The 26,851-nt window shown below is 37.5% G+C and overlaps 1 protein-coding gene across 4 annotated transcripts in view; it reads right to left on the reverse strand.

The window, feature by feature from the left end:
• The window catches only part of LOC106871483 (telomerase-binding protein EST1A), an 87,077-nt gene that overhangs the window by 46,301 nt on the left and 13,925 nt on the right, over positions 1-26,851 (reverse strand). For 2 of the 4 annotated variants that reach the window (XM_089353800.1, XM_089353798.1), the window contains exons 3-8: positions 19,983-20,057; positions 13,556-13,717; positions 11,298-11,499; positions 8,806-9,023; positions 7,957-8,035; positions 1,528-1,638 (exon numbers count right to left, since the gene is read on the reverse strand). In XM_089353800.1, coding sequence (XP_089209926.1) covers positions 1,528-1,638; positions 7,957-8,035; positions 8,806-9,023; positions 11,298-11,499; positions 13,556-13,717; positions 19,983-20,057 — 847 coding nt within the window. The remainder of the gene's footprint in view (positions 1-1,527; positions 1,639-7,956; positions 8,036-8,805; positions 9,024-11,297; positions 11,500-13,555; positions 13,718-19,982; positions 20,058-26,851) is intronic. The other 2 variants (XM_089353801.1, XM_089353799.1) reach the window with 1 other exon arrangement.

The following is a 26,851-nucleotide window of genomic DNA, read 5'->3' on the forward strand; positions in this document are numbered from 1 at the left end:
GATCTAAAGTTTTTAATGGTTATATATATTTTCTCTTTACATTATTTACATTACGCCAGTGCTGCTTGACAGGCTCCTGTGCCGGTGGCACATAAAAAGCACCATTCAGGCGTGACAGATGCCAGTGCCAGCTGACTGGCACCTGTGCCAGTGGAATGTAAAAAGCACCATTAGAAAGTGGTTGATGCCAGTGCCGCCTGATTGGCTCCTGTACTGGTGGCATGCAAAAAGCACCCACAACACTCTTGGGGTGGCTGGCGTTAAGAAGGGCATCCAGTTGTAGAAACCTTACCAGATCAGATTGGAGCCTGGTGCAGCCTCCTGGCTTGCCAGTCCTCAGTCAAACTGTCCAACCCATGCCAGCATGGAAAGCAGATGTTAAATGATGATGATGATTATTATTATTTACTTAATAAATAAAGATCAAACAAATGGAAAAAGTCATCCCACACTTATTGGATTAACATCTTAATTAGCTTTAATTAGATACTTTGACACCTTTGTCAGTAAGTAAATACTTTAGTGAAAACATCAGAAGTTATATAAACTTGACAAGTAAAACTAATGTTATATTCAACTAATGTTGAAAATGGGTCTCAATGACAATTTATCATTCAGTTACTTTCTTGTCTATATAGGGCTCCTTGTCCAAAATAATATAAGCTTTTATCTTTTATTTGTTTCAGTCACTGGATTACGACCATGCTGGGGCATTATCTTGAAGGGTTTTAGTTGAACAAATTGACTCAAGCACTTATGCTTTTTTTTTTTTGTAAAGCCTGGTACTTATTCCATCACTGTCTTTTGCTCAACAGCTAAGTTACAGGGACATAAACAAACCAACACCAGTTGTTAAGCAGTGGAGGGAGATGACAAGCACAGACGCACACAGATAGAAAAACACACACAATGAGCTTCTACAAAGTTTTTGTCTTCTGAATTCACTCAGAAGACATTGGTCAACCCAGGGCAACAGTAGAAGGTGCTACGCAGTGGAACTGAACTCAAAAACCATGACTGCAAAGCAAGCTTCTAAATCACGTGGCCACGTCTACATAAACTCTTTTACTTGTTTCAGTCATTTGACTGTGGCCATGCTGGAGCACTGCCTTTAGTTGAGTAAATCGACCCCAGGACTTATTCTTTGTAAGCCTAGTACTTATTCTATCGATCTCTTTTGCTGAACCGCTAAGTTATGGGGGACGTAAACACACCACCATCGGTTGTCAAGCGATGTTGGGGGGGACAAACACAGACACACATACATATATACGACGGGCTTCTTTCAGTTTCCATCTACCAAATCCACTCACAAGGCTTTGGTCGGCCTGAGGCTATAGTAGAAGACACTTGCCCAAGGTGCCACGCAGTGGGACTGAACCCGGAACCATGTGTTTGGTAAGCAAGCTATTTACCACACAGCCACTCCTACGCCTGGAAAAAAAACCTTTTACTTTGCATAGTTTTATATTGAATTAAAGCAGTCAAACATGTACAAATTACAAAGTGATGAACAAAATTTCTTACCCTTTTTCTGGCTTCATCAAATAGTGACATTAAACTCTCCCGTGCTGTCATAAAGGGATTACTGGCAGCAAGGCTACGCATATAGTAATAAACAGAATCTAACTTCCGTTTCTGGAAAAAAAATAATAAATGATAAGCATTTTATAGTTAAATTTAAAAAAAAAATATTATTTGGAAATTGAATTCTCAACCATTTTTTCTCTTTGGACCCCTTTGATTACTATTTTATTCTGGTGGACCCCCATAGCGATTCAATGCTTAAAAACTAGCTTTCTAGAAACGTCTTTCAAAACTCCTATTTTGTTTTTCGCACATTAACTTGTGTAGGTTGAACTATGTAAAATGTTAGAGAAAGAAACCTAGCTGTTTCTTGAAATACATACAACTAAAGCAAAATCTTTTAAAGGGCTCTATTGTGGATCTCCAATTTACTATTTTGTTACGTGGAGCACCAAAAGTCTTATATGGAGCCTCATGGTTCACATGAACCCCAGTTGAGAACCACTGATCTAAGATAACACTCAAAGTAATTGCAAATCCACAAACCATGCTGGGGTCACATAGAAAGAGAAAGCACTGGTGATGGTGCCATGTTAAAAAGAACCCAGTACACTCTGTAGAGTGGTTGTCATTAGGAAGGACATCCAGCCATAGAAACCAAGCTAAAGAAGACTATAGAACCCTGGTGTGGCCCCTGGCCTTGCAAGTTCCTGTCAAGCCATCTAACCTATGCCAGCATAGAAAATAGATGTTAAATGCTGATGATGACGATGGTGGTAAGATGACTTCCACCACTGGTCAGTCATTTCTTAACGTACAAAGTTACAAAATCTCACAGATTTTCACAGAACTGCAAATATAAGTATCTATGTCGTCTGCTTAGTGTCAGTGACTGATGAGAGATATATTCTCCATGAGTAGCTTGTTCCCCAGTTCGAACGTGCATCAAGCATATTCGGACTGATAAAAACATTGCAATATCTGTTCTTTATATTTAGCATGACTTCATCAAAAGACTTAAATTAACAGTTTTCTTTTTTCCTAGTATGTTTTCCTCTTTCCTTCCACTCACTGTCTCACATTTATGGACATTCATATTGATGTGTGTACAGATACTGAAACATGTTCTTACGCCTTATGACAATACATTGTCCTTTTTCACCCAACCTTTTCTCCCTACTTTGTTGTTTTAATGTCTGTGTGAGTATTCTTTTATTCTTTTACTTGTTTCAGTCATTAGACTGCAGCCATGCTGGAGCACCACCTTGAAGAATTTTAGTCAAGCAAATCACCCCCAGGACTTATTCTATCAGATGCTTTTTGCTGAACTGATAAGTTACAGGGGTGTAAACACACCAACACCAGTTGTCAAGCAGTGGTGGGAGACACACACACACTCACTCACACGTTATATATATGAGCTACTTTTAGTTTATGTTAACCAGATCTACTTACAAGGTTTTGGTCGGCTTGAGGCTATAGGAAAAAATACTTGCTCAAGGTGCCACACAGTAGGACTGAACCTAAAACCATGTGGTTGGGAGGAGAACTCCGTACCACACAGCCATGCCAGTGTCTATATGTACATATAGGGTAAAAAGGGTAAAGACCACTTTTAGTCAGAAATGATCATGGGGTTGTTTTATGGAAGACCAGCAATTGCCCATGCATACCAGCCTCCCCCCCTCTCCACCCCACTGATGTTATCCAAGGGAAATGCGAAAGACCGATACAGCTTGGCATCAGTGACATCGCAACTCATTTTTACAGCTGACTGAACTGGAGCAACATGAAATAAAGTTTCTTGTTCAAGAACACAACACACAACCCAGTCCAAGAATTGAACACACTACCTCATGATTGTGAGCCCGACGCTCTAACCACTGAGCCATGTGCCTTCACAACATGTACATATATAGCTAAGATAATATTGCATGCTTGTTTGTGTGTGTGTATGTGTGTGTGTGGTTGCATGTATTTGTTTGACCTTGACCTTGAAAATTACTCTGATCTGCTATTCACTCATACAGGATAAATAGATAATCAGCCTTCAACATCTGGTATAAAGACACCTCCTGCTCTCACAAATACTCTCTCACTTAGTCGAGGAGACTACTTTTTCTTTCTTTACTTCATCTTGCAAGTTACTTGGCAAACTCACTAGCGCTAGTGTCATGAAAATAAAAGAAAAAAAGAAAAAAGTACCCATTAAACACTGTAAAGTGGCTGGTGTTAGGAAGAGAATCTAGCTACAGAAACCATACCACAGAGCTGTGCAGCTCCTTGGATCTTGTCAAACCATCCGACTCCATCCGACATTAAATGATGATGATGAGAAGGATAAGGATAAATGCAGCTACCAAGAACTATACTATTTAAAATACCACAGATATAATGACAAGGACCTACACAAGGTAGTGCAGAGTTGTTGGCACTCCGTCGCTTACGACATCGAGGGTTCCAGTTGATCCGATCAACGGAACAGCCTGCTCGTGAAATTAACGTGCAAGTGGCTGAGCACTCCACAGACACGTGTACCCTTAACGTAGTTCTCAGGGATATTCAGCGTGACACAGTGTGACAAGGCTGACTCTTTGAATTACAGGCACAACAGAAACAGGAAGTAAGAGTGAGAGAAAGTTGTGGTGAAAGAGTACAGCAGGGTTCACCACCATCCCCTGCCAGAGCCTCATGGAACTTTAGGTGTTTTCGCTCAATAAACACTCACAACGCCCGGTCTGGGAATCAAATCCGCGATCCTATGATCGCGAGTCCGCTGCCCTAACCACTGGGCCATTGCGCCTCCACGCAAACAGAGTAACAATGTTGGAAAAAACTGTCACCATTATTATGTACACTGAAGTTTACCAATGTTAAAACCTTTTCTGTGTAACAATTAAATTCCCTTTATATTTAATTCATATAAATATATATAGATATTCTGTAAGAACACCTGCTGTCCTTGCCTTTTTTTTAATATATTATAACTATAATAATAGAAGCAGCAACAGCAGCTATATTAGCTTAGTATCAGATGTTGAACATGCCCTTGACGTTACCTTTTAAATAGTTTCATTTTTTTCAATCAATCATTTTGCTTTTGTTTGTTTGTTTTTTTTACCTTATTTCATTTTTGTAAATTTTTATTCGACACCATCAATGACAACAGCTGCTACTGAGTGCACATGCAGACACACACAAACACACACATATATATATAGAAAATAAAGTTATTTTATTCCACATGGGTAGACATATCATCATCATCATCATCATCATCGTTTAACGTCTGCTTTCCATGCTAGAATGGGTTGGACGATTTGACTGAGGACTGGTGAAACCAGATGGTTACACCAGGCTCCAATCTGATTTGGCAGATTTTCTACAGCTGGATGCCCTTCCTAACACCAACCACTCAGAGAGTGTAGTGGGTGCTTTTACGTGTCACCCGCACGAAGGCCAGTCAGGCGGTACTGGCAACGGCCACGCTCAAAATGGTGTATTTTATGTGCCACCCGCACAAGAGCCAGTCCAGGGGCACTGGCAATGATCTCGTTTGAAAATTCTACGACGGCCAGTCACGCAGTACTGGCAACGGCCACGCTCAAAATGGGGTATTTTATGTGCCACCTGCACAAGAGCCAGTCCAGGGGTACTAGCAACGATCTCACTCGAAAATCCTACAAAGGCCAGTCAGGCGGTACTGGCAATGGCCGTGCTCAAAATGGTGTATTTTATGTGCCACCCGCACAAGAGCCAATCCAGGGGCACTGGCATACATATATATACACAGCTATGTGGTAAGTAGCTTGCTTACCAACCACATGGTTCTGGGTTCATTCCCACTGCGTGGCACCTTGGGTAAGTGTCTTCTACTAAAGCCTCGGGCCGACCAAAGCCTTGTGAGTGAATTTGGTAGACAGAAACTGAAAGAAGCCTGTCATATATATGTGTATATATATATATATGCATACGTGTGTATGTGTTTGTGTGTCTGTGTTTGTCCCCCCAACATCGCTTGTCAACTGATGGTGGTGTGTTTACATCCCCGTAACTTAGCGGTTCGGCAAGAGACCGATAAAATAAGTACTAGGCTTACAAAGAATAAGTCCTGGGGTCGATTTGATCGACTAAAGGCGGTGCTCCAGCATGGCCGCAGTCAAATGACTGAAACAAGTAAAAGAGTAAAAGAGAGTAAGATATATATACATACACATATATACACACATATATATGCATGTCTATATGCTCACATCACTCTTCAATCCATTGCAACCTTTCAGCATCTCCCTTGTCTGTAGCTGTTTTTTTTAATCACTATATAATTTCCAACTGTCTTCCCACTACACTTCACTTTAATGCTGAACACGAAGGAGCCTTTATGCGATTGCTCGACTCATCCAGCTAGAAATAGCAGCCAAATCCCTCTCAAATCACAACCTATCATCACAAGAATAGACAGGATATATTAGATAATGTACTTCTAAACATCTTAAAGAAGGATGGCCATGGTTGGAGTACATTTTGACAATAGGTCTGTTCAATCAGAGCTGACTTGTAGCAAAAAAACGTGTTTCATTCATTTCCCAGTACTGCCATAAACTTTTAAAAACTTTCTCTCTCTCCAACCAGGATGAAATACTTTACTCAAATAATTTGCTTGTCTCGTCTCAGCTGAATTAGTCTCATATACAAGAGATATTTTAGTTTTTGCCTTTTGCATGTGTTCTCTAAAATTCTTTATTTAGGCTTTAGAACTTAAGTAAAGATGCTGGGTTCAAATCCAGTTGATAGCTACATAATTAAATATTTATATTGACATCAGAATGGCATGAAATTACAAAATCTTTGGTTTTCCTTTATTAACTGTTGGAGTCAAGTGAAATCGTTATCATGGCCAATGCTAGTACCACCTGACTGGCACCCGTGCTGACAATATGTAAAAAGCACCATTTGAGCATGGTCCCTGCCAGTGCTACTGGACTGGCTCCTGTGCCAGTGACATGTGAAAAGGACCACTCATGTGTGGCCAGTGCCGCCTGACAGGCTCTCATGCCGGTGGCACATAAAAAGCACCATTCCAGTGTGGTCGATGCCGGTGCCGCCTGACTGGCCCCTGTGCCACGTGACATGCAAAAAGCACCCACTACACTCTCGGAGTGGTTGGTATTAGGAAGGGCATCCAGTTGTAGAAACCTTGCCAGATCAGATTGGGGCCTGGTGCAGCCTTCTGGCTTACCAGTCCTCAGTCAAACCGTCCAACCCATGCCAGCATGGAAAGCGGACGTTAAACAATGATGATGATGATGATGATGATTGTATTTAAATGCAGGATATCAAGCAATTTCAGTTGGCTCTCATAACATTTATTAAGCTATACATTTTTCTTATACATATGATTTAACAAGCACCTCTATTTGCTCATAACTAATCTGAAAGAGAAGAATAATACGATTTTCAAAAGAAACCCTTTTCACTCATCATCATTTAACATACATTTTCCATGCTGACATGGGTTGGATGGGAGCTGACCAGCTGATGGGCTGCTCAGGCTCAATGTCTGTTTTGGCATGGTTTCTACAGCTGGATACCCTTCCTAATGTCAACCACTTTACATAGTGTATTGGGTGCTTTTATGCAGCACGGGCACGAATACATTTTTAGGTGGCACCAGCACTTACAAACCCGCAAGATTAGGGATTCTCAGCTGGAGATGTATCCACTCAAAATTTCATTACCCCTAATTGTGCAAAACATTTTAATATACTAATCTAAATCTATCTTTTGTTGAGGAATGTCATATTTGAAACTATTCTTGTTGAGATATGTCAAATTTATTGAAGCAGTGGGACTTGCAGAAAATACCAATTCTATGTTTTGGTAGATATTTAATATTATTACTGGAATATTATTGACTTTGCCTATTGTGAAGTGACAACAAAACATGCTGGCAATATCTCATCAGTGAAGATGAAAATGAGACTGTGAAGGTCTAGAAACTTTGATGAGAGAAATAGGAATTGTGTTATTTCAAACAGCAAGAAACACATTAAAAAAATTGAGAGAAAAAAGAAATATTGAAAAATATAAAACTAGACTAGCACCCACTACACTCTCGGAGTGGTTGGCGTTAGGAAGGGCATCCAGCTGTAGAAACTCTGCCAAATCAGATTGGAGCCTGGTGTTGCCATCTGGTTTCACCAGTCCTCAGTCAAATCGTCCAACCCATGCTAGCATGGAAAGCGGACGTTAAACGATGATGATGATGATGATGATGGAATAACCACAAAATTTCATTTTGCAGTGAAAGGATTAACTTACACTTGCTAAACTCATTATTATGTTAGTCCTAACTGAATATCTTTGTATTAGTTTATCAACAACTTAAAAATAAAAAATGCAAAAGGAATGTTACATTGAAATACTTACTGTATAGAGAGCTAAGATTGCAAGTTGATTGTAAGGTCGACCATTTTTAGGGGCAAGTTGTTGAGCCCTCATGTACCAACTGGAAATGGAAAAAATGTTCAAGTCAGTATGATTAAAATTCTAGTTTAACCTAACAAAAATTCCATTTTACAAAAATAAAAATGGTGATTTAAATCAATCTCTGATCTGGTTCAAGCTAAATTATACATATCTATTGTTCTGCATAGGATAGATATTAGCTAGCTGTTCAGTTAATCAGAGATTAGTTATAACACTAATTAGTATTAGTACTTTATATAAAATCATTAACTTTGTTGCAGTCTTGTTAGAATAAATGATATAAAGTTATAAATTACTGTGCTCATGTTTTCATGCTGTTTAATTGAACAAGTTTTTCCTTGTTTTAAATAAATTTCTGATCATTAAATCTTACTTTAAACTTCAACATGATTTTAGAGGATCAGTTTAGAAAGGAGATAAAAGAGAGTCAAGGTACTGGAGCAATAACCACATAATCAGCAGTTCAAAACTTACTCCAACCATCATAGTCAGCTTTGTCATCTACTGATAATCATTCTCACAATTAAATCACCATAGACAAGTTAGCTGCAGAAATGGTAACTGTTTTTTTATAACATTTCCTCCAAATTAAAAATATTCAAATTTAAAAGATTCACCCATCCATACTAGTAAGCAAAAAAGAACATTGTCAGTATCATGATGGTATAAACAGGATTATTTCTTCAAATATGAAACACTGTGCACAGTTGAAATGATACTGAATGTAAATGAGAAAATATCGACAAACCAATGATGAATTCAAAATCAATTACAGAATTCAACAATCACCTTCGTGCTCTACCATAGTTTGTAGAATCATTGGCCAATTCTCGATATCGAGCTATGTCACCAAGACATATCATAATTCTTTGGGCAGTGAGTAAAGCAAGTTTGACTGTTCTGTTGCAGGTTTCAGGAGGGGAGCCATTGGTGTCAAGAAATGGTGTCAAGGAGAAGTTGTAAGTTGTCTGCAAATGTTCTAAAAGACCTTCATAGAAGGAAGTTCCCTAGAAGACAAAACAAAAATATTAAAAAAATATAAGATCACACAATTTAAAACAAAACTCATCAGTGTTTAATTATTAGTTTCTTCCCTCATCACTCTAACAAATCAAGTATTTTAAACTGTTAACAATAACAAGATAAGCATATGGCCTCCATGAAGGGAGTTTTAATTTTTGTTGTTAGCAGAATTTCATTGAATCTATAAATCAATTATTTATTGTTTTTAGTGAAGCGAAAATAATATACATTAGTTATTGCTATTGTATATAATGCACAGAAATTTGTATTTAAAACAATTGTTTTGCTACCTCAATAATCAACTGAAGCAAACTACACTATACAAGTCTAAATTTTCAAACATCTTCAAGTACCGTCTTTGAAAGAATAAAAAGAAAATGAGAATGATTCTACATAATCACTCAGCCTACTCGGTATAGCAAACAGAAATGCAATGGCCACAACTAGACTGCTGAAGTTTGGGGCAAATGAAACATCAGACATATTGTAGGAGCAGGAGTGGCTGTGTGGTAAGTAACTTGCTAACTAACTACATGGTCCCGGGTTCAGTCCCACTGCGTGGCACCTTGAGCAAGTGTCTTCTACTATAGCCTCGAGTCGACAAAAGCCTTGTGAGTGGATTTGGTAGATGGAAACTGAACGAAGCCCGTCGTATATATGTGTGTGTGTGTGTGTGTATGTTTGTCCTCCTTCATCATCGCATGACAACCGATGTTGGTGAACTTATGTCTCCATAACTTAGCGGTTCAGCAAAAGAGGCCATTAGAATAAGTACTAGGCTTACAAAGAATAAGTCCTGGGGTCGATTTGTTCGACTAAAGGCAGTGCTCCAGCATGGCCGCAGTCAAATGACTGAAACAAAACAAAGAATATGTCTTGAATCACTAAGCTTTCAGTCAGCAAGTTCCACACCATAGACTTGTTTATGTATACACAGCTGATCAGAGCTACTCAACAAGATCTGCTAGAATTATTCAATAAAGCTAGCAAGAGTTATTCAACAACACTGGCTAGATTATTCAGTAAGTCTACCTAGATCTATTCAACAAGTTTAGCTAGATCTAATCAGCAAGTATTAATGACTTGTAGGGATAAGGTATTTCATTATGCAACTATGATATACTATAAAGTATATTAAACGTTTTTATAACACAATGCCATGTTCAACTGCTTTAGCAGTGTGCTTTACATCACTTGTTGGGCTTATCTCTACAGATATTCTCTAGAAATTATAGTACAGTAACAAAAATCAGTGCTGGCTATAATTTCTGTAGAATATCTGTAGAGATAACTTCAACAACTAATCAGCAAGGCTGGCTAGATCTATTTAACAATTTGGCGAGAGCTATCCAACAATTTGGCTACAGCTATTCAGCAATTTGGCTAAAGCTGTTCAACAAATTTGCCTAAAGCTGTTCAACAAATTTGACTTGAGCCGTTCAATAAGGCTAGCTATAGCCATTCAACATGGCTGGCTACATATAGCTAGTTAACAAGACTTGCAAGAGGTATTCAACAAGACTGGTATTCAACATGTTTGGTTAGAGCTATTCAACAAGGCTGGCTACAGCCATTTAACAAGACTAGATATGGCTATTCAACAAGGTTGGCAAGAGCTATTTAAAAAAGAGCAAAAGAAAAATCGCAAGATTTACTTCAGGTATATTGTAAGCTAATGTTGTCATGCAGATAATTCTCAATATGCTAGCTTAATCATTATTAATCAAACTAACCTAAAATGTTTTAAAAGCATTAATAAGTGGCTGTGTGGTAAGTAGCATGCTTACGATCCACATGGTTCCGGGTTCAGTCCCACAGCGTGGCACCTTGGGCAAGTGTCTTCTACTATAGCATTGGGCCGACCAAAGCCTTGTGAGTGGATTTGGTAGACAGAAACTGAAAGAAGCCCGTTGTATATATATATATATATATATATATATATATATATATATGTGTGTGTGTGTGTGTGTGTGTGTGTGTGTGTGTGTGTCTGTGTGTGTGTCTGTGTTTGTCCCCCCACCATCGCTTGACGACCGATGCTGGTGTGTTTGCGTCCCCGTAACTTAGCGGTTCGGCAAAAGGAGACCGATAGAATAAGTACTAGGCTTACAAAGAATAAGTCCTGGGGGTCAATTAGCTAGACTAAAAAGGTGGTGCTCCAGCACGGCCACAGTCAAATGACTGAAACAAGTAAATGAGTATTAGAAATTTCATTGCAATAATGTAAAGTGATTGATTAAATGTACAGCAGTATATACCTCATCAAGGACAGTAAAGAGTTGCTCCTTAATGCTTTCTGTAGAAATGTTTCTGGTTGATGGCTCCTCTGATAACTGCTTACGGTAAATTTCTATCAGCTGATAGTATACTGACTTCCAGAGCAGCTGTTCAACATTTTGCTTAATCGATACTTCTAAATCCAACAGAATTATCTGCTCACACTTGGTTTGCAAATCCAATCTAAATTTAAAGGATTAAAATAAAATAAACATTATTTGCAGTGCAGGACATATTTAATGAGATTGATTGATTATTTGTAATCTAAAAGATTACAAATAATGACCACTAAAATCTTATCACAAATGAACCATGTGTATTCTGATCTTTATAACAGGCAACCATATCCCTCTCTATTCTCCTCTACAAAACAGAAAAGTGACCCCTCTCAAAGACCCTGGTAAAGTGGATCAATGGCTCCAATAGCAGAGCCCTGAGAACCACTGAGGACATCAGATGGTACTATCACATTTCCAATAAAGAACTGTGTACAAACTTTTTCACATCCCCATCACAAAATGGTTTCAAATTTTGGCACAGGGCCAGCACTATTTGAGGAGAAAGGTAAGTTGATTACATCAACCCCAGTACTTGACTGATCAAACGTTGGGCCTCATGGAAGCAGTGACAAGTGACTGAGACCTTTGGCGTTATACCATGTTTGAGAAAACCTGTCAAGCCAAGTGAGATCATAGTTGTAGCGAATGCTGGTGTTACATAACTGGCACCTGTGCCAGTGGCACATACAAAGCACCCTCTTGGAGTAGTTGGCGTTAGGAAGGGCAGCCAGCTGTAGAAACCATACCAAATCAGACTGGAACCTAGTGCAGCTCTCCAGCTTACCAGTTTTCAGTCAACCCATCCAACTCATGCCAGCATGTAAAATGGATGTTAAATGATGATGATGATGAAAGGGTGAACGGTAAAGTCAACCTTGGCAGAATTTTAACTTAGAACATAAGGACACATAAAATTCCACTAGGCATTTTGCCTGGAGTGTCAACAGTTCTGCCAGCTTGCCACATAATGTGATTGGAACAGGGTTTCAATCATTTTTACTTTACTTAACTACAAATCCCATGAATATAACACTTCTTCACTTTTCATTCCTTTTTAATACAGAGATGTTTGTTGTGCCTCATGAAAAAAAATAAAGCAACATTCTTTTCATTTTAATCAGAGTAGTTTTACATCTGTAGCTCTGAAATACACCTGAAAATGAGCATCTCTCATTACATTTTAATTCAATGTCATTCATTGGTGAGGTGCAGACACAGCTGTGTGATTAAGAAGCGTGCTTCTTGATCATGTGATCTCAGTTTCTGTTCCTCTGCACAGACCAAAGCTTTGAGTGGGCTTGGTAGACCAAAACTGAAAGAAGCCCATTGTGTGTGTGTGCGTGCATGCATGCGTATGTGTGCATGGGCCCTCAGAATTCCTGGGTTAGTGTCTGGCATGCTGGAAGACCACTAGGAGTGAGGCCCTGCATAGTTTTTGTTAAAGCATATCTCTAGGTTACTCTGATGCAAAACCTGATATGCAGGAAATGGTATTGAACATTTTTGGGATCTTTTGCTTGCGTTTGAATTCATGACACTCCCACATTCCTAAGCCTGTGACCCATGCTGGCACAGTAGATTTTGCCCTGGTTTGTCTCTGGATCATGTCAGTAGGGTGGAAAGGGTCTCTTAGGTGCTATGCAAGCCTCACTGGGCCTAAAATTATAGGCCGTGCAATTGCCGGCAAGGCAACTATCTAATGCTTGGTCAAATAGGAGGGTTCCATAGCAAGCATGGAAATTACAGATGCAAACCCAGGTGAAGCCAACTGCTGGTGCAATCACTTCATGCACAAACATGCTTGGTATTTTATATGGGCAATGGTCAGTGATGGTCTTCCTCGGTCATGAGTGGACAGCCATCATCATGCATGTATGTATATGTATGTGTGTTTGTGTTTACCTTTGTCTTGACAACATGGTTGAAATATAAGCCGTGTTTCCATTCTTCTGTGAAAGACAAGTCTGGCCATGAGAAAATATTACCTCATTAGGAAACAAGTGAAGGTTGATGACAGGAAGAGCATCCAACCACAGAAAATCTAACTCAACAAATTCCACCTGACCCATGCAAGCATGGAAAAGCGAATGCTAAATAATGATAATGGAAATGATAGTAGCTAGTCTGATACAAACCAACACAACATACAAGTTTACATTTGTCTTTTTCGTTTTCATTACCTGAGTTGACTGAGTTTATTCATGGACTCTGGTTGGAGGCCCCTCGACACCATATTGCTCAATTGTCCCTCAAGTGGCAAGCTGTCATGAAATAACTGTTCAGCCATTGTTCGACAATGAGCTCGTGATCGTGGTGGATTACAAACTTCAAGGCCTTGTCCACTGTAAGTAGCAAAGAAAATAAGATTAATATTTTCAAATTGTCAAGTAAGAAACATCTATTTAAAACTTCCTTTGACTGAAAATAAGAAAATCATAGATGCAGCTTGATCAAAACATTGACAAAAATATTAAAATACCACTGTGCTACACAATATATCTATAGATTTTAGCCAACAAATTCTGTGTGTGTGTGTTTTACAGGTAAATACTTCAATTTCTATACAGTATTAAAACAAAACATTAAAGCACCAATGATTTAAATCCTTTAGCTTTTAACCTGCCCATATCTGGCCAAAATATTCTATCTGTTTTATGTTCAAATTAGCCAGATCTGGCCTCTCGCACCAACCCCCACAATGTCATTCTAAAAATAAACAATTAATTACATCAGTGAAATCTTGAAGCTACAAGACAATGCAGGATTAATTCAAAAGAATGTAAATAAAGAAGCATTACATTTGACAAAGTAAACTGAATGCTAAAGAGTTAAAATGCTTAAAAGAAAAAGTTCAGTTTAAAAAAAAATATTGGTTTCAGTGTATTTACAACCATATCATTAAGACAGTTTTCTACATTATGACACATAATAATAAATATAAAAACGTTCTGTAAGTAAGATATTTTAACATCAGGAAACCAGATGTACTTACAGAAAAAAAAAAACAGAATAAAGTTAAGATTTTGATACAATTAACAAAATAATATTTATAATTTTCATTTTATTAAATCACTCATATTCAGCATATTTAATAAGTTCCTTAATCTTTTGAATTGTAATAAATTCTCAATACCAAAATTTACCAAAAATATCATATTAATGTGAGGTTAGATAAATAAAAAGAAAAAAGAAAATATATAAAACTAAGGGGGAAAAAATGAAAAGATTAAAAAAAAAAAATTAAATATATTAAATCCACCAATAAAAACAAATTAGCAAATCAAACAAATCAAAATGATAACAATTTCCATATTTGTAAAAGTTAAAACTTTGAATGTGATGTATGTGAATGGTTAAAATAAAAAATGGTAACTATGATGGAGAATAGAAGAAATACCAAAGTTATGAACAATATCTTGAAGAATAAGACTGTGGGAAAGATTCAAGTGTTTAATTCTATTATATATATATATACACACACACACACACACACACACATATATATATATGTGTATATATATATATATATATATATATATATATATATATATATATATATATATATACAAATAATCATCATCATCATTGTTTAACGTCTGCTTTCCATGCTGGCATCGGTTGGACGATTTCACTGAGGACTGGCAAGCCAAGAGGCTGCACCAGGCTTTAATCTCATCTGGCAAGGTTTCTACAGCTGGATGCCCTTCCTAATGCCAAACACTCCAGGAGTATAGTTGGTGCTTTTTATGTGCCACTGGTATGAGATCCAGTCAGACGGCACTAGCATTGACCATGCTCGAATGGTGCATAGTAGAAGACACTTGCCCAAGGTTCCACACAGAAGAACAGAACCCCGAACCATGCCTTAGGAAGCAAACTTCTTACCTCAACGCCAACTAGTTTATACAACTTTGGAAACTCCTAGTACTGACTATTTACTGATTTAGATAATCACCAATTTTTTTTTCACATTCCATAGTTTCAGACTTTAAGTAGTTGGTTGACACTGCATAATACTGTTTCAAATTTTGGCACAAGGGTAGCAATTTTAGGAGAAATGGGGAATAGTCGATTACATAACCCCCCCCCCACACACACACACACACATGCACTTGACTGGTACTTTATTTTATCAATCCCAAAAGAGGTGAAAGGCAAGATGACCTCAGCAGTATTTGAACTCTGCATAATACTGATTTCAAATTTTGGCACAAGGCCAAAAATTTCAGGAGAGGGGATTAAGTCAATTATATCAATCCCAGTGTTCAACTGGTACTTATTTTATCAATACTGAAAGGATGAAAGACACAGCTGATTTTGAGTGATACAACAATTAAAATTTTTGCTAAACATAAATTTCTAACTACCTAACATAAGTACAAGAAAATACCTCAAATAAGAACCACCTTAGAGGTAATAAATCAGATTTTAATTCACTAGGACTTTCATTGACAGAACTACCAGAGGTAACAGTACACAGCAATAGAATCTTTTCTGTTATTATAATAGTATATGTTCTTCACAATCCCCACCACATATTGGCAATATGAATGACCAACCGAGTAAATTATTAGAAGAGTGTCTCAATATATTTTATTTTAGGTCCAACCATATCTTTTATTTGGTCTTCTAATGTGAATAGAACAGAGCCACAAAGTCTGTAAAAGTTTTAATTGGGTTATTGTGTAGGAATCAGGTTAAAGAAATCAAGGCTATTTTCAGGAATTTCAATACATTTAATTAGAGGACTTATCATGCTCAAACTCAGACTCATTGAGGGAATCTCTTGTTGGGGGCTAAGTCCCTAATTGCCACAGTATCTACTCTGCCACTGGGAAAACAAATGTGAGCATAGTGGTGATTTGATTCCAAAAGTACATTTTTGGCAAAAGGGTTATCCTTATTACAGATGTCTCTCCTTAACAGAACCTATCCTGGCAAGGAAAGCCTAATGAACAGATATTTATGGAGTTTGTGGATCACAGTGACTGTAACACATCAAAATGAACAGATTCCTTGCAGGGGTCAAGTTTTCTAAACAATACCAACAAAATGTTCACCATCTATTTCAAGTAATGTGGTAGGGGCAGCTAATTGAGTCATGTCAATCATACATGAAACACTTCAGTTCAGAAGACATAGAGGAAGTTCCTTGACCAGAATGGACATATCGAGTAAAATGATGAGAGTATTGTGGCATTATCCTTTGACAAATGTAGTATCCAGAAATATTTTTCATCATCTCATACAAGATCACCTCCTCCAATTCCCCCTCCCCACTCAAAATTCCTTGCAAGTCTTGGAAGTTACTTGGTGTTACTTGGAAGTTACTTGGAAGTTACTGGTGCTGGTGCCACATAAAAAGCATCTAGTTCACACTACTATGAAGTGGTTGGCATTTGGAAGGGCATCCAGCTGTAAAAACCATGCCAAAACAGACCTCACCTGTACTGGTACCATGTAAAAAGCACTCAGTTCACTCTACAGGATGGTTGGTATTAGAAAGGGCATCCAGCCATAAAAACCATGCCAAAAACAAACAGAGTAGCCTGGTGTAGTCCTCTACCTGGCTGGCTCCTGTCAAACAGTCCAACCCATGCCAGTGTGGAAAACAGATGTTAAATGATGATGATCACAAAGTAGTACACCAAGGATATTGAGATCAGTAGAGAGATTAGCAGAGTTTTGAGTGGTTACTCTGTGAAGCAGTACCACAAAAGTTACAGAATAGATATATCATATGGCAGTATTAAAGGGATTCATGATAATGTAAAATTTCAGAATAACAGAAATGGCATAAGTTTTAATTGCCAATGTAATATTTTCTCATTTTTTAATCTAACTTTTCTTTTCATTGAGCATATAAGTTACAGATTTCCAATCAGACACTAGGGAAAATTACTTGCCTAAGAGAAAGTGATGCCATTTTTTGACAGTTTTTCTACTGTGCAATGACTGTTCTAGGCAGAATTTAGTGACTGAAAAAACACTGCCAAAGGTCCACTATTTTGATTATGAGTAACCTTGATGGTAGCCTCAACTTTAACCTTGACAGGCCCCATAATGATAATTTTTGAGTCAGTGATTGCTATGATAGCTTCTCCTGGGAGCAGAAACCGGATTTTGATTAAGGGTCATATTCCTTCAGAGGAGTGGGGAACCCATCAACAATAATAAGTAATAAGACCTGTTGCTCATTTGTATATACAAATATGACTAAGTTAAATGTGGGAAACCAGGAAGCAATTTGTATGGTTAATTTGATAACCTAGAATGCAGAGTTAGTTGTGAATTTATATTTATCATTACTCAGTGCCACATATTAGATTTATGAACAACTTAAGTATTTAGCTGAATTTTTGTCATGTTCCTTTTTTTATATTTTACCACATACAACATCTGTCAATAGTTCATTGAAAGACAGGTAATACTGTTTGTAAGGCAGTTGAACAGAAACAATTGCTCAGTTGCCTCAAAAATGGGAAATACTTCATCAATGAGCTGTAACACAGTGGTACAGGTTACATCAGTCAACTGTTACAGTATTATCTCACATGATATTTTGTTCACAAAGTTGGGCAGTGGGTAAGCATCTAAATAAGTGAATTTATTAATAGTTTTGGAGCAGTCAAGCACTAAACATTTTGTTGTTATTGTTAATGATACATATTTGTGCTCACTGCAGTGACTCACTAGGCTCGATAGTATTTTCTTCAAGCATCTGAGACATTTCATACCGAGTAAACTTGGCATCAGATGATTTAAACTTAATTAACAAATTTAATATTAAGTGACAGAAAGTATTCTGGCTGGATCAACATTTAGTGAGGCCAAACGGAAAACCTCCAAAATTAGATGGAGGAAGAGGTACCAAATTCAACTGTAACAGATAAATGCTTACTCAAGAAATGGTGTACCAAGAATGTCTCAGCAGACAGAAGAAAGATATTTGGCTATACAGTAGTTTTTACTTTCGATATCAATTTGCAATATCTTTTGATTGATGCAGTCAATTTAACTGACATCATCAATATTATACCATACAGGAATCAGTCATTTGATTACATGTAACTGTAGTATTTTATAACTTAAACATTTAAAAGAGATTCCATGCAGTACATCATCAACATGAAAAATTTACAATGTTAAAGATTATAAAATAACAACTATGAAAGACACAATAACTTTTTATCATTTCAACATCCATTTTTCTCCATATTCAAGAACTAGATGTGAATTTATATTTGATATTATGACAATGTGACACACAGAAGATCTGTCCTATTCATTAACATGGCAAAGGATATATTGGTTTCAAATTTTGGTACAAGGCCAGCAATTTCAGAGGAGAGTTGATGTAATCAACTCTAGTTGTCAACTGGTACTTATTTCAATTGACCCCAAAAAGATGAAAGGCAAAGTCAACTGAAGCAGAATTTGAACTTAGAATGTAGAGACAGATGAAATGCGACGAAGCATTTTACCCAGCACACTAACACTGACTAAAAAAAAAAAAAAAAAAAAAAAACCCATCTTCACTAATTGTAAGGAAGACTTATGTCTTTAGCCAATAATTCCAAAGACACTCCAACAAAAGCTACACCAGATGCTCCACCTGAAAACTCAAGCACTAACTACTTCACAAGCTTCCACTCATATGTTATCGTCCTCTAATTACATTTGTTTTCTTAGATGTATTAAGCAAATCTGTTGTTCATATCATCATTATTAGTAACAAGTAACATGCACAACTACATAAGTAGATGGATTAAAATTTAACTTTTTCCACGTCTTTATTCTCAATGCTATTATCTTGTCAGTTTTAGACATGGATATTAAGAAGGAAGCTGCATAGATCTTTTTGAATTCAATAAGTTTCACGTTCCATATATGTGTTCTTCAAATTCAAAAATTAATCTCATAATTTCAACCCTTTCTGTACTTTTATAACAGATTCTTTACAATTTAAGATATTACAGGAAAATTTTCTAAAACTACAATCTGTACTATCAATTTAATTATCTTTGGAGTAACTTACATCTAAGTTTGTTGTTAGTGAAGTAAAATTAAATATTACTGACTCAAAGTTTTTAAATATGAAGAAAACATGCCAGTTTCCTCTACTTCACTACAATAACTTTAACATCATTCCCATCACACATCCAGTATGAACCACACACCTTTACCTTTAAAAGTCACTTTTGCCAATTGTTTACGCACCGACTTTACACTTAACCTTTGCATCATCAGTATAACCCCAATGCATTGTACAAAACTTACTCAGTATTAAATATCACCGAATATATCTCAGTTTTGTGAACAAAGAAGAGGAAGAAATAGCTACCAAAGAGATCAAAGATGTAAAATGATTAATTTCAATTTTTTTCTTCGTTTTATTACAATAGTTATACAAACCTTTTGAAGCAAAAACCAGCACAAGTAGTTAGTTTAGAATTGAAAAGTTAAAAAAAAAAAAAACTACACAACCAAAAACACAAAGTAAACCTAGTTGTATCAAACAGTGAAAGTTAGTGAACCAATTAAGGTAAAGGGGAAAAACAGTTTCAAGCCAATGCAGTCGAAATGGTCAACTAGGGAAATACTTACTACTCTCGAGGCATTGTCTCAAACTGATATTTCCGCAACTTTGGAGGACCTGCACTTGGATACCTGCTACTAGACCTAAATTGAAGTGCCAGTGGCAAAACCAAATGCAGATGCAACATGTTACAGGAATAATAAGGAATAGTTGGCACATACTGAGTTTGGTTTTTAAATAGATGATATCATAATTACATACAACATGAGAAACAATGAGCTACAACTAATAGAGCAGTAAATGCAATGATTTACATACAACACAGAAATAGCATCTCTAAAAACATAGTTCACTAATGATATCTAAGATGTCCATCAGACGGTTAAAAAACTGAAGGTGTATTTTAGAAAGATATATGAAGTAAAAAAAAAAAACACGCTAGTTGAATAGAAGCATGGTGAGTGAGTGTGTTTGTAATAAGAACTGAGTGAAATGAAAATATATTTTGGATTGATGGTTAGTAGGAAGGCTAAAATAATATAAGGTAATTAGGAAGTTGTAAAAAAAATGGCAATGATTTATGAGAATGGCTGAGACTAAAGGAAACTAATACACACTGGATTATCTAAAGCATGCTAGTATTTACAAGATAAAAATAGAGAAGGAAAAATACTAGGTGATGCTGGTGAAATCAATTCTCAGACAATACATCTTGTGATGTTCATGTATGTTTGTGCTTATATAATTTTTATATCTTAATCACTTCTGACTTGATGTCATTTTATTTTTCTGGTATAATCTGTGTTGTAAGTTCTTTATTTTTTACAATAATATATATATATGTTAAAAAGTAATCTTAATACCAAAGGTGTGAAGAGAAATCTTCTTTCTTTAGCTTCATAAAAAAATATCAAAAAAAAAACCAAAACATTTTCAACAGCTGAAAAAAATATGATTTCATCACTGGAGAAATAAAACTGGCCAAAGGCAAAATAAACAAAGATGTATTGGAACATTTTAATCTAACTAGATTTATTAAATAAATAAGACAAATCTTACAGGCACTACTATGGTTACTTTGAATAAACATGTACAGACAAGCAAACAAAGATTCAGCGGTTAATATCTGAATATATCACAGTCCATGAAGAGGATTAAAATACTAGATTTGATTGTGAACCAATTAGCTCACAAGGTGGGGATGCATTGATGCAATATCTGAATTAAGATTGCCTCAGAGTTGTTTCACAAAATACCAGTTCGAAATCTTTGATAAATCACATAAATATGATTTTACACTTAGTCATTTAGAAATATGTTTCATATTAGTTTATTCAAGTAATATATATAGAGAGAGAAGGTGTCAAATGGCAAATGACACACACACACTATATATATATGGCCCTGCTCAGTATGTAGAAAAGGAGTAGGTAGTAACTCTATAAGATGTACCCGGTGCAAGCTATGGACACATAAGAGGTGCAGCAACATCAAAGGCAGGTTAACTAGCAAGTTAGTTTTTGTTTGTGGCAGATGTTCAGGTGCAATAAAGACTGCAAACAAACAGGAAACAACTTCTATCTCATTCCAGGGTGAAAAACTAGAGGTAGTCGATAGCTTCCGCTATCTGGGCGACCAAGTTAGTAGTGGGGGTGGGTGCGCTGAAAGTGTAGCTGCTAGAATAAGAATAGCCTGGGCAAAGTTTAGAGAGCTCTTACCCCTGCTGGCGACAAAGGGACTCTCACTCAGAGTAAAAGGCAGACTGTATGACGCATGCGTACGAACAACCATGCTACATGGCAGTGAAACATGGGCTGTAACTGCTGAGGACATACGTAAGCTCGCAAGGAATGAAGCCAGTATGCTCCGTTGGATGTGTAATGTCAATGTGAATACCCGTCAGAGTGTAAGTATCTTGAGAGAAAAGCTGAACATTAGAAGCATCAGTTGTGGCGTGCAAGAGAGACGATTGCGCTGGTATGGACATGTGGTGAGAATGGAGGAGGATAGCTGCGTGAAAAAGTGCCACACCCTAACAGTTGAGGGAACCCGTGGAAGAGGTAGGCCCAGGAAGACCTGGGCTGAGGTGGTGAGGCAAGACCTTCGTACATTGGGCCTCACCGAGGCGATGACTACGGACCGAGACCTTTGGAAATGGGCTGTGCGTGAGAAGACCCGGCAAGCCAAGTAAGATCGTTGCCAGTGCCCCTGGACTGGTTCTTGTGCGGGTGGCACATGAGATGCACCATTTTGAGCGTGGCCGTTGCCAGTACCGCCTGACTGGCTCCTGTAGGATTTTCGAGCGAGATCGTTGCCAGTGCCCCTGGACTGGCTTGTGCGGGTGGCACATAAAAGACACCATTTCGAGCGTGGCCGTTTTCGTGCGGGTGACACGTAAAAGCACCCACTACACTCTCTGAGTGGTTGGCGTTAGGAAGGGCATCCAGCTGTAGAAACTCTGCCAAATCAGACTGGAGCCTGGTGTTGCCATCCGGTTTCACCAGTCCTCAGTCAAATCGTCCAACCCATGCTAGCATGGAAAGCGGACGTTAAACGATGATGATGATGATGATGATGATTGTTAAAGGTGTGAAATTGTAATGACTTTTTTTGGTCGATAGCTAACAAGGAAAAAGCACTTCCATGTTTTGTGTGTGAATTTTCTGTTTTTTCCTTTGTCAATCTTCTGTCTAATTTTCGAAACTCACACACACTCTTTTATTCTTTCATTTGTTTCAGTTATTTGATTGTAGCCATGCTGGAGGACCACCTTAAAGGGATTTTTAGTTGAAGAAATCAACCCAAGGACTTATTATTTAGAAGTCTAGTACTTATTCTATTGGTCTCTTGCTAAACTGCTACATTACAGGGATGTAAACACACCGACATAAGTTGTCAAGCGATGATTGGGGCACAAACACAGACACACACACATAAACACATTCATATAGACATATACGATGGGCTTCTTTCAGTTTCTGCTTACCAAATCCACTCACAAGCCTTTGGTCGGCCTGAGGCTACAGAAGACACTTGCCCAAGGTGCCACACTCAGACTGAACCCAAAGCCATCTGGTTAGGAAGCAAACTTCTTACCACATAGCCATATACTTAGGAAGGCAGAGGGCATGGCTGAGTGGTGAAGTTTGCTTTTCAATCACATGGTTTTAGGTTCAGTCCCACTGTATGGCATCTTCGGCAAATATCTACAACTATAATCTTTATCTGACCAATGTTTTTCACATGGATTTAGTAGGTAGAAACTGTATGAAACCTGTTATATATATATATATATATATATATATGCGTGCACGTGCACATGTGTCTGTGTTTATACATCTATGCATAATGTTTACATCCTGTGTACTTTGCATGAAAAGTTCCTGAGCTACAAAATAGTAAGGCTGTCACTGTTGTTTACAAATCAACAGCTGGCTTAGCTCTACACTTTTGAGAATGCAGAATAAAAGATTGCTTACTTGAAAAGTTGGGAAGGGTAAATGACAGAATAGGCATCTGGCTGTAAAATGATGCCTTAATAAGATATATTCATCAAATGTCTAACATGGAAAACAGACATGTATGTGTACATGTGTATGTATATATATATATATATATATATATATGTATATATATATATGGGAGGGCTGAAAAGTTTCTGGCATATGGTAAAAGAAAATACAGGAAGATCAGTTAATTATGATTTTATTCAACATGTTCCCCTCTCAGATTCACACACTTATTGCAGTAGTCCTTCAGTTTTTCTAAGCCCTGTAAAAGAACTCAGAAGGTTGGGTTTCCAACCAGATCTTTCACACCTCCTTGTGTGTGTGTGTGTGTGTGTGTGTGTGTGTGTGTGTGTGTGTGTGTGTGTGTGTGTGTGTGTGTGTGTGTGTGTGTGTGTGTGTGTGTGTGTAAACATAAAAATCAACAAGCCATATTTAAGTGTGTAGTCTTAAAACATCCAAACTTATTACTGAAATTAGTTTAAATAAACTACAATTGACCAAGTAACTGTTTGTTAATGTAACTTAGTAGAACACTGAACCAAGCAGGATCTGAGTTTGTGCCAAGTTGATATTACACACACACACACACACACACACACACACACAGAGGATGACCAGCAACCAAGAGGGCAAACATTTCCATAAAAAACTACAGGACAATGGATCACATATTCACTCTAACACAGCTTATACAATGAGCAAAAGATTACAAGCTGCTTCTGTGTGTTGCTTTTGTGGCTATGAAAAGGCCTTTGATAGTGTTGAGATGAATGCAGTGCTGAAATCTCTGGAAATGCAAGGTGTTGAGGTGCAACACAGCTCTTCGTGAATAGAGGTGGGAAGCAACGAAATTGAGCAAGTAAAGGAGTAAATTTACTTGGCGTATACCCAGTGAATATACATCAAGACATGGATGTTAGAAGTCTTGAGAATGAAGGCAGCAGGATAGGTATTTACTTCAATAAAAGATGTGCTCAAAGCAAAGCTTAACAAAGCCCTATGTGCCAGTCTCTTCAACAGCACATTCCTACTTGCACTTTCATACACAAGCAAGATACAGGCGGAAGATACAGAGAGGAAGAACATAGACTGGCTGCAACAGAAAGGACCATAAGAGCTGTACTAGGAATGTCACTGTGAGAGCATACCCAAAATAAAGTAATTTGAGAACAGAGTGATCATGATCTGGACAGGACATGTCAAAAGGTTGCCGACAACAGGTGGATCCGTGCAGTTGCTGAGTGGTAATCAAGAGACTGGAAAAAGCCACTTAGAAAGCTTCCACAATGATAGGAATATGATTTAGTTAAACAATTTGGGCCAAGATGGAAAAGAATGGCACAGTCAAGAAACAACTGGAAGCACATTGTGAACTGTGGCGTATAACATCTAATAGTGTGATCAATACAAAGGGACAACGTAAAGTGAGGAGATGCGAAAGGTGAATATAGACTTATTTTTTGCCATATGATTACAGCCATTTAATAAGCTTTATCATATAGTATTTTTTGATTACAGTATATAAAATTATATGTACATGTTTACAACATGGTTAGCTCAGCATTATACAATTATATAGTCACAAATTGATGCAAATAAAGAAAGCTAATTCCTCAGATCACCGGATGCATCATAGGTTTCTATTGCACAGACACGCAATACTATACTACATAGTAATTGGTTACTACATAAACTGATAGCTGATTCTGAATGGGGATCTTACTGTGAATGTCATTTGATTCTCTGAATCCAACATTTCTACTACCCATTCATGTGTGTTGGGGCAGGAGATGTATGATTAGAACAACTAAAGACAATAAAAAATACCCCAGAAATATTGAATACATATAAAACACAGGAACACAAAAGATGGTGTTCATAGTGTGAACATGCTGAGTTTTCTAGCAAGAAGTTATTTGAGATATTTTAAGTATATAACATTTCGTTTCACTGTAAATGAACCCATGAAATAACTGCCCAGCATTAAGAAAGCATCCTGTATCAACAGCCTTATGTACTTTTGGGCTGGAGCTAGTCCTGAGGATTGTATCCTACAGATGAAAATGTAATGAATGTGTGTGTACATACACACATACATTTACATATGTACTGAGTACTGCTTTTTATCATTTTTGCTTGCACTGTTTGGTATCAAGGCAACTGTGTGTGTGTGTGTGTGTATTAATACAGACATGGACTGTGGTTAAGTCTGTTTCACAATTACATAGTTTCAAGATCATTCTCCTTCAGTGGAACTCTGGGCAGGTTGTCTTCTGCTACAGCCTTGGTAGGCTGACTAGTGCCTTGTGAGGTGGAACTAACAGATAGAAACTGTAGAGAACCTGTTTTGTATGTGTACGTGTGTCTTCCCATTGTCTTGACATTGTTTGCATGTTGCATAAACAATGTTACTATATAGGCAGCACACTTATGTTTGTTTTGATAACTTGCCCAATGTTTGAAAGCAAGTGAAGATTGGATGCCTTTTCTCTCACTAACTACTTCACAACACAGACTGAGTATATATTATATGCTCCCAGTACTAGAGTAGCTAAGTTGACTGCACCAAGACAAAAGAATCCCCAAAACTTTGGTCTGTCTTTAGTTCTTTTCATCATTTTAACATCCATTTTTCCATGCTTGTATGGGTTAGACAGTTTACTGAGGCAGATTTTTTATGGCCAGATGCTCTTCCTGTCACAAACCCTCACTTGTTTCCAAGCAAGGTAAACATTTCTCCATGGCCAGACATGTTCTCAAGGAATATTGGAAATGAATGACACTGTTTGTATGACAGTGACAATCATTTTACAACTAACACACAATGTCAAGACAAGTAAACATACACGTACACACAATGGGCTTCTTTTAGTTTCCATCTACCAGACACACTCACAAGGCTTTGGTCAGCCCAGAGCTAGTGTACAAAGTCATAATTTTCATTGTAGTGGATTTATTTCTCTTAGTGTGACTCATACTGCCTTGCCCTCTCTATCACCCTCACCTACTCCCTTTTAAATAACCTGTTCCTGCTGGTTCCACAACTCCTGCCTATCACCTTTTTTCTTCTTGCAATCTTCACACTAACCACATATGTTTGATATTTCTCTCTCTGCATTAGACTGCATTTAGTCAAAAGTTTTTTTCTTTTTAATTTCCTTCTATGCAACCATCCTTTCTGTTTGTTTCTATCTCAAGTCAAATGACACCTTTCTCTTTAATACTTTGTGGGCACAGGCAAGGCTCTGTTGCAAGAGGTTTGCTTCCCAACCACATGGTTTCAGATTCAGTACTACTGTGTGACACCTAGGCAAAATGTCTTTCACTACAGCTCCAGACTAACCAAAGCCTTGTGGGTGGATTTTGTAGAAAGAAACCCATCTTGTGTGTCTTGGTGTTTGTATCAGTTCCTCTACTGCTTGACAACT

Source organism: Octopus bimaculoides, chromosome 6 (assembly GCF_046866305.1).
Source record: "Octopus bimaculoides isolate indiv1 chromosome 6, ASM4686630v1, whole genome shotgun sequence".
NCBI classification, from domain to species: Eukaryota; Metazoa; Mollusca; class Cephalopoda; order Octopoda; family Octopodidae; genus Octopus; species Octopus bimaculoides.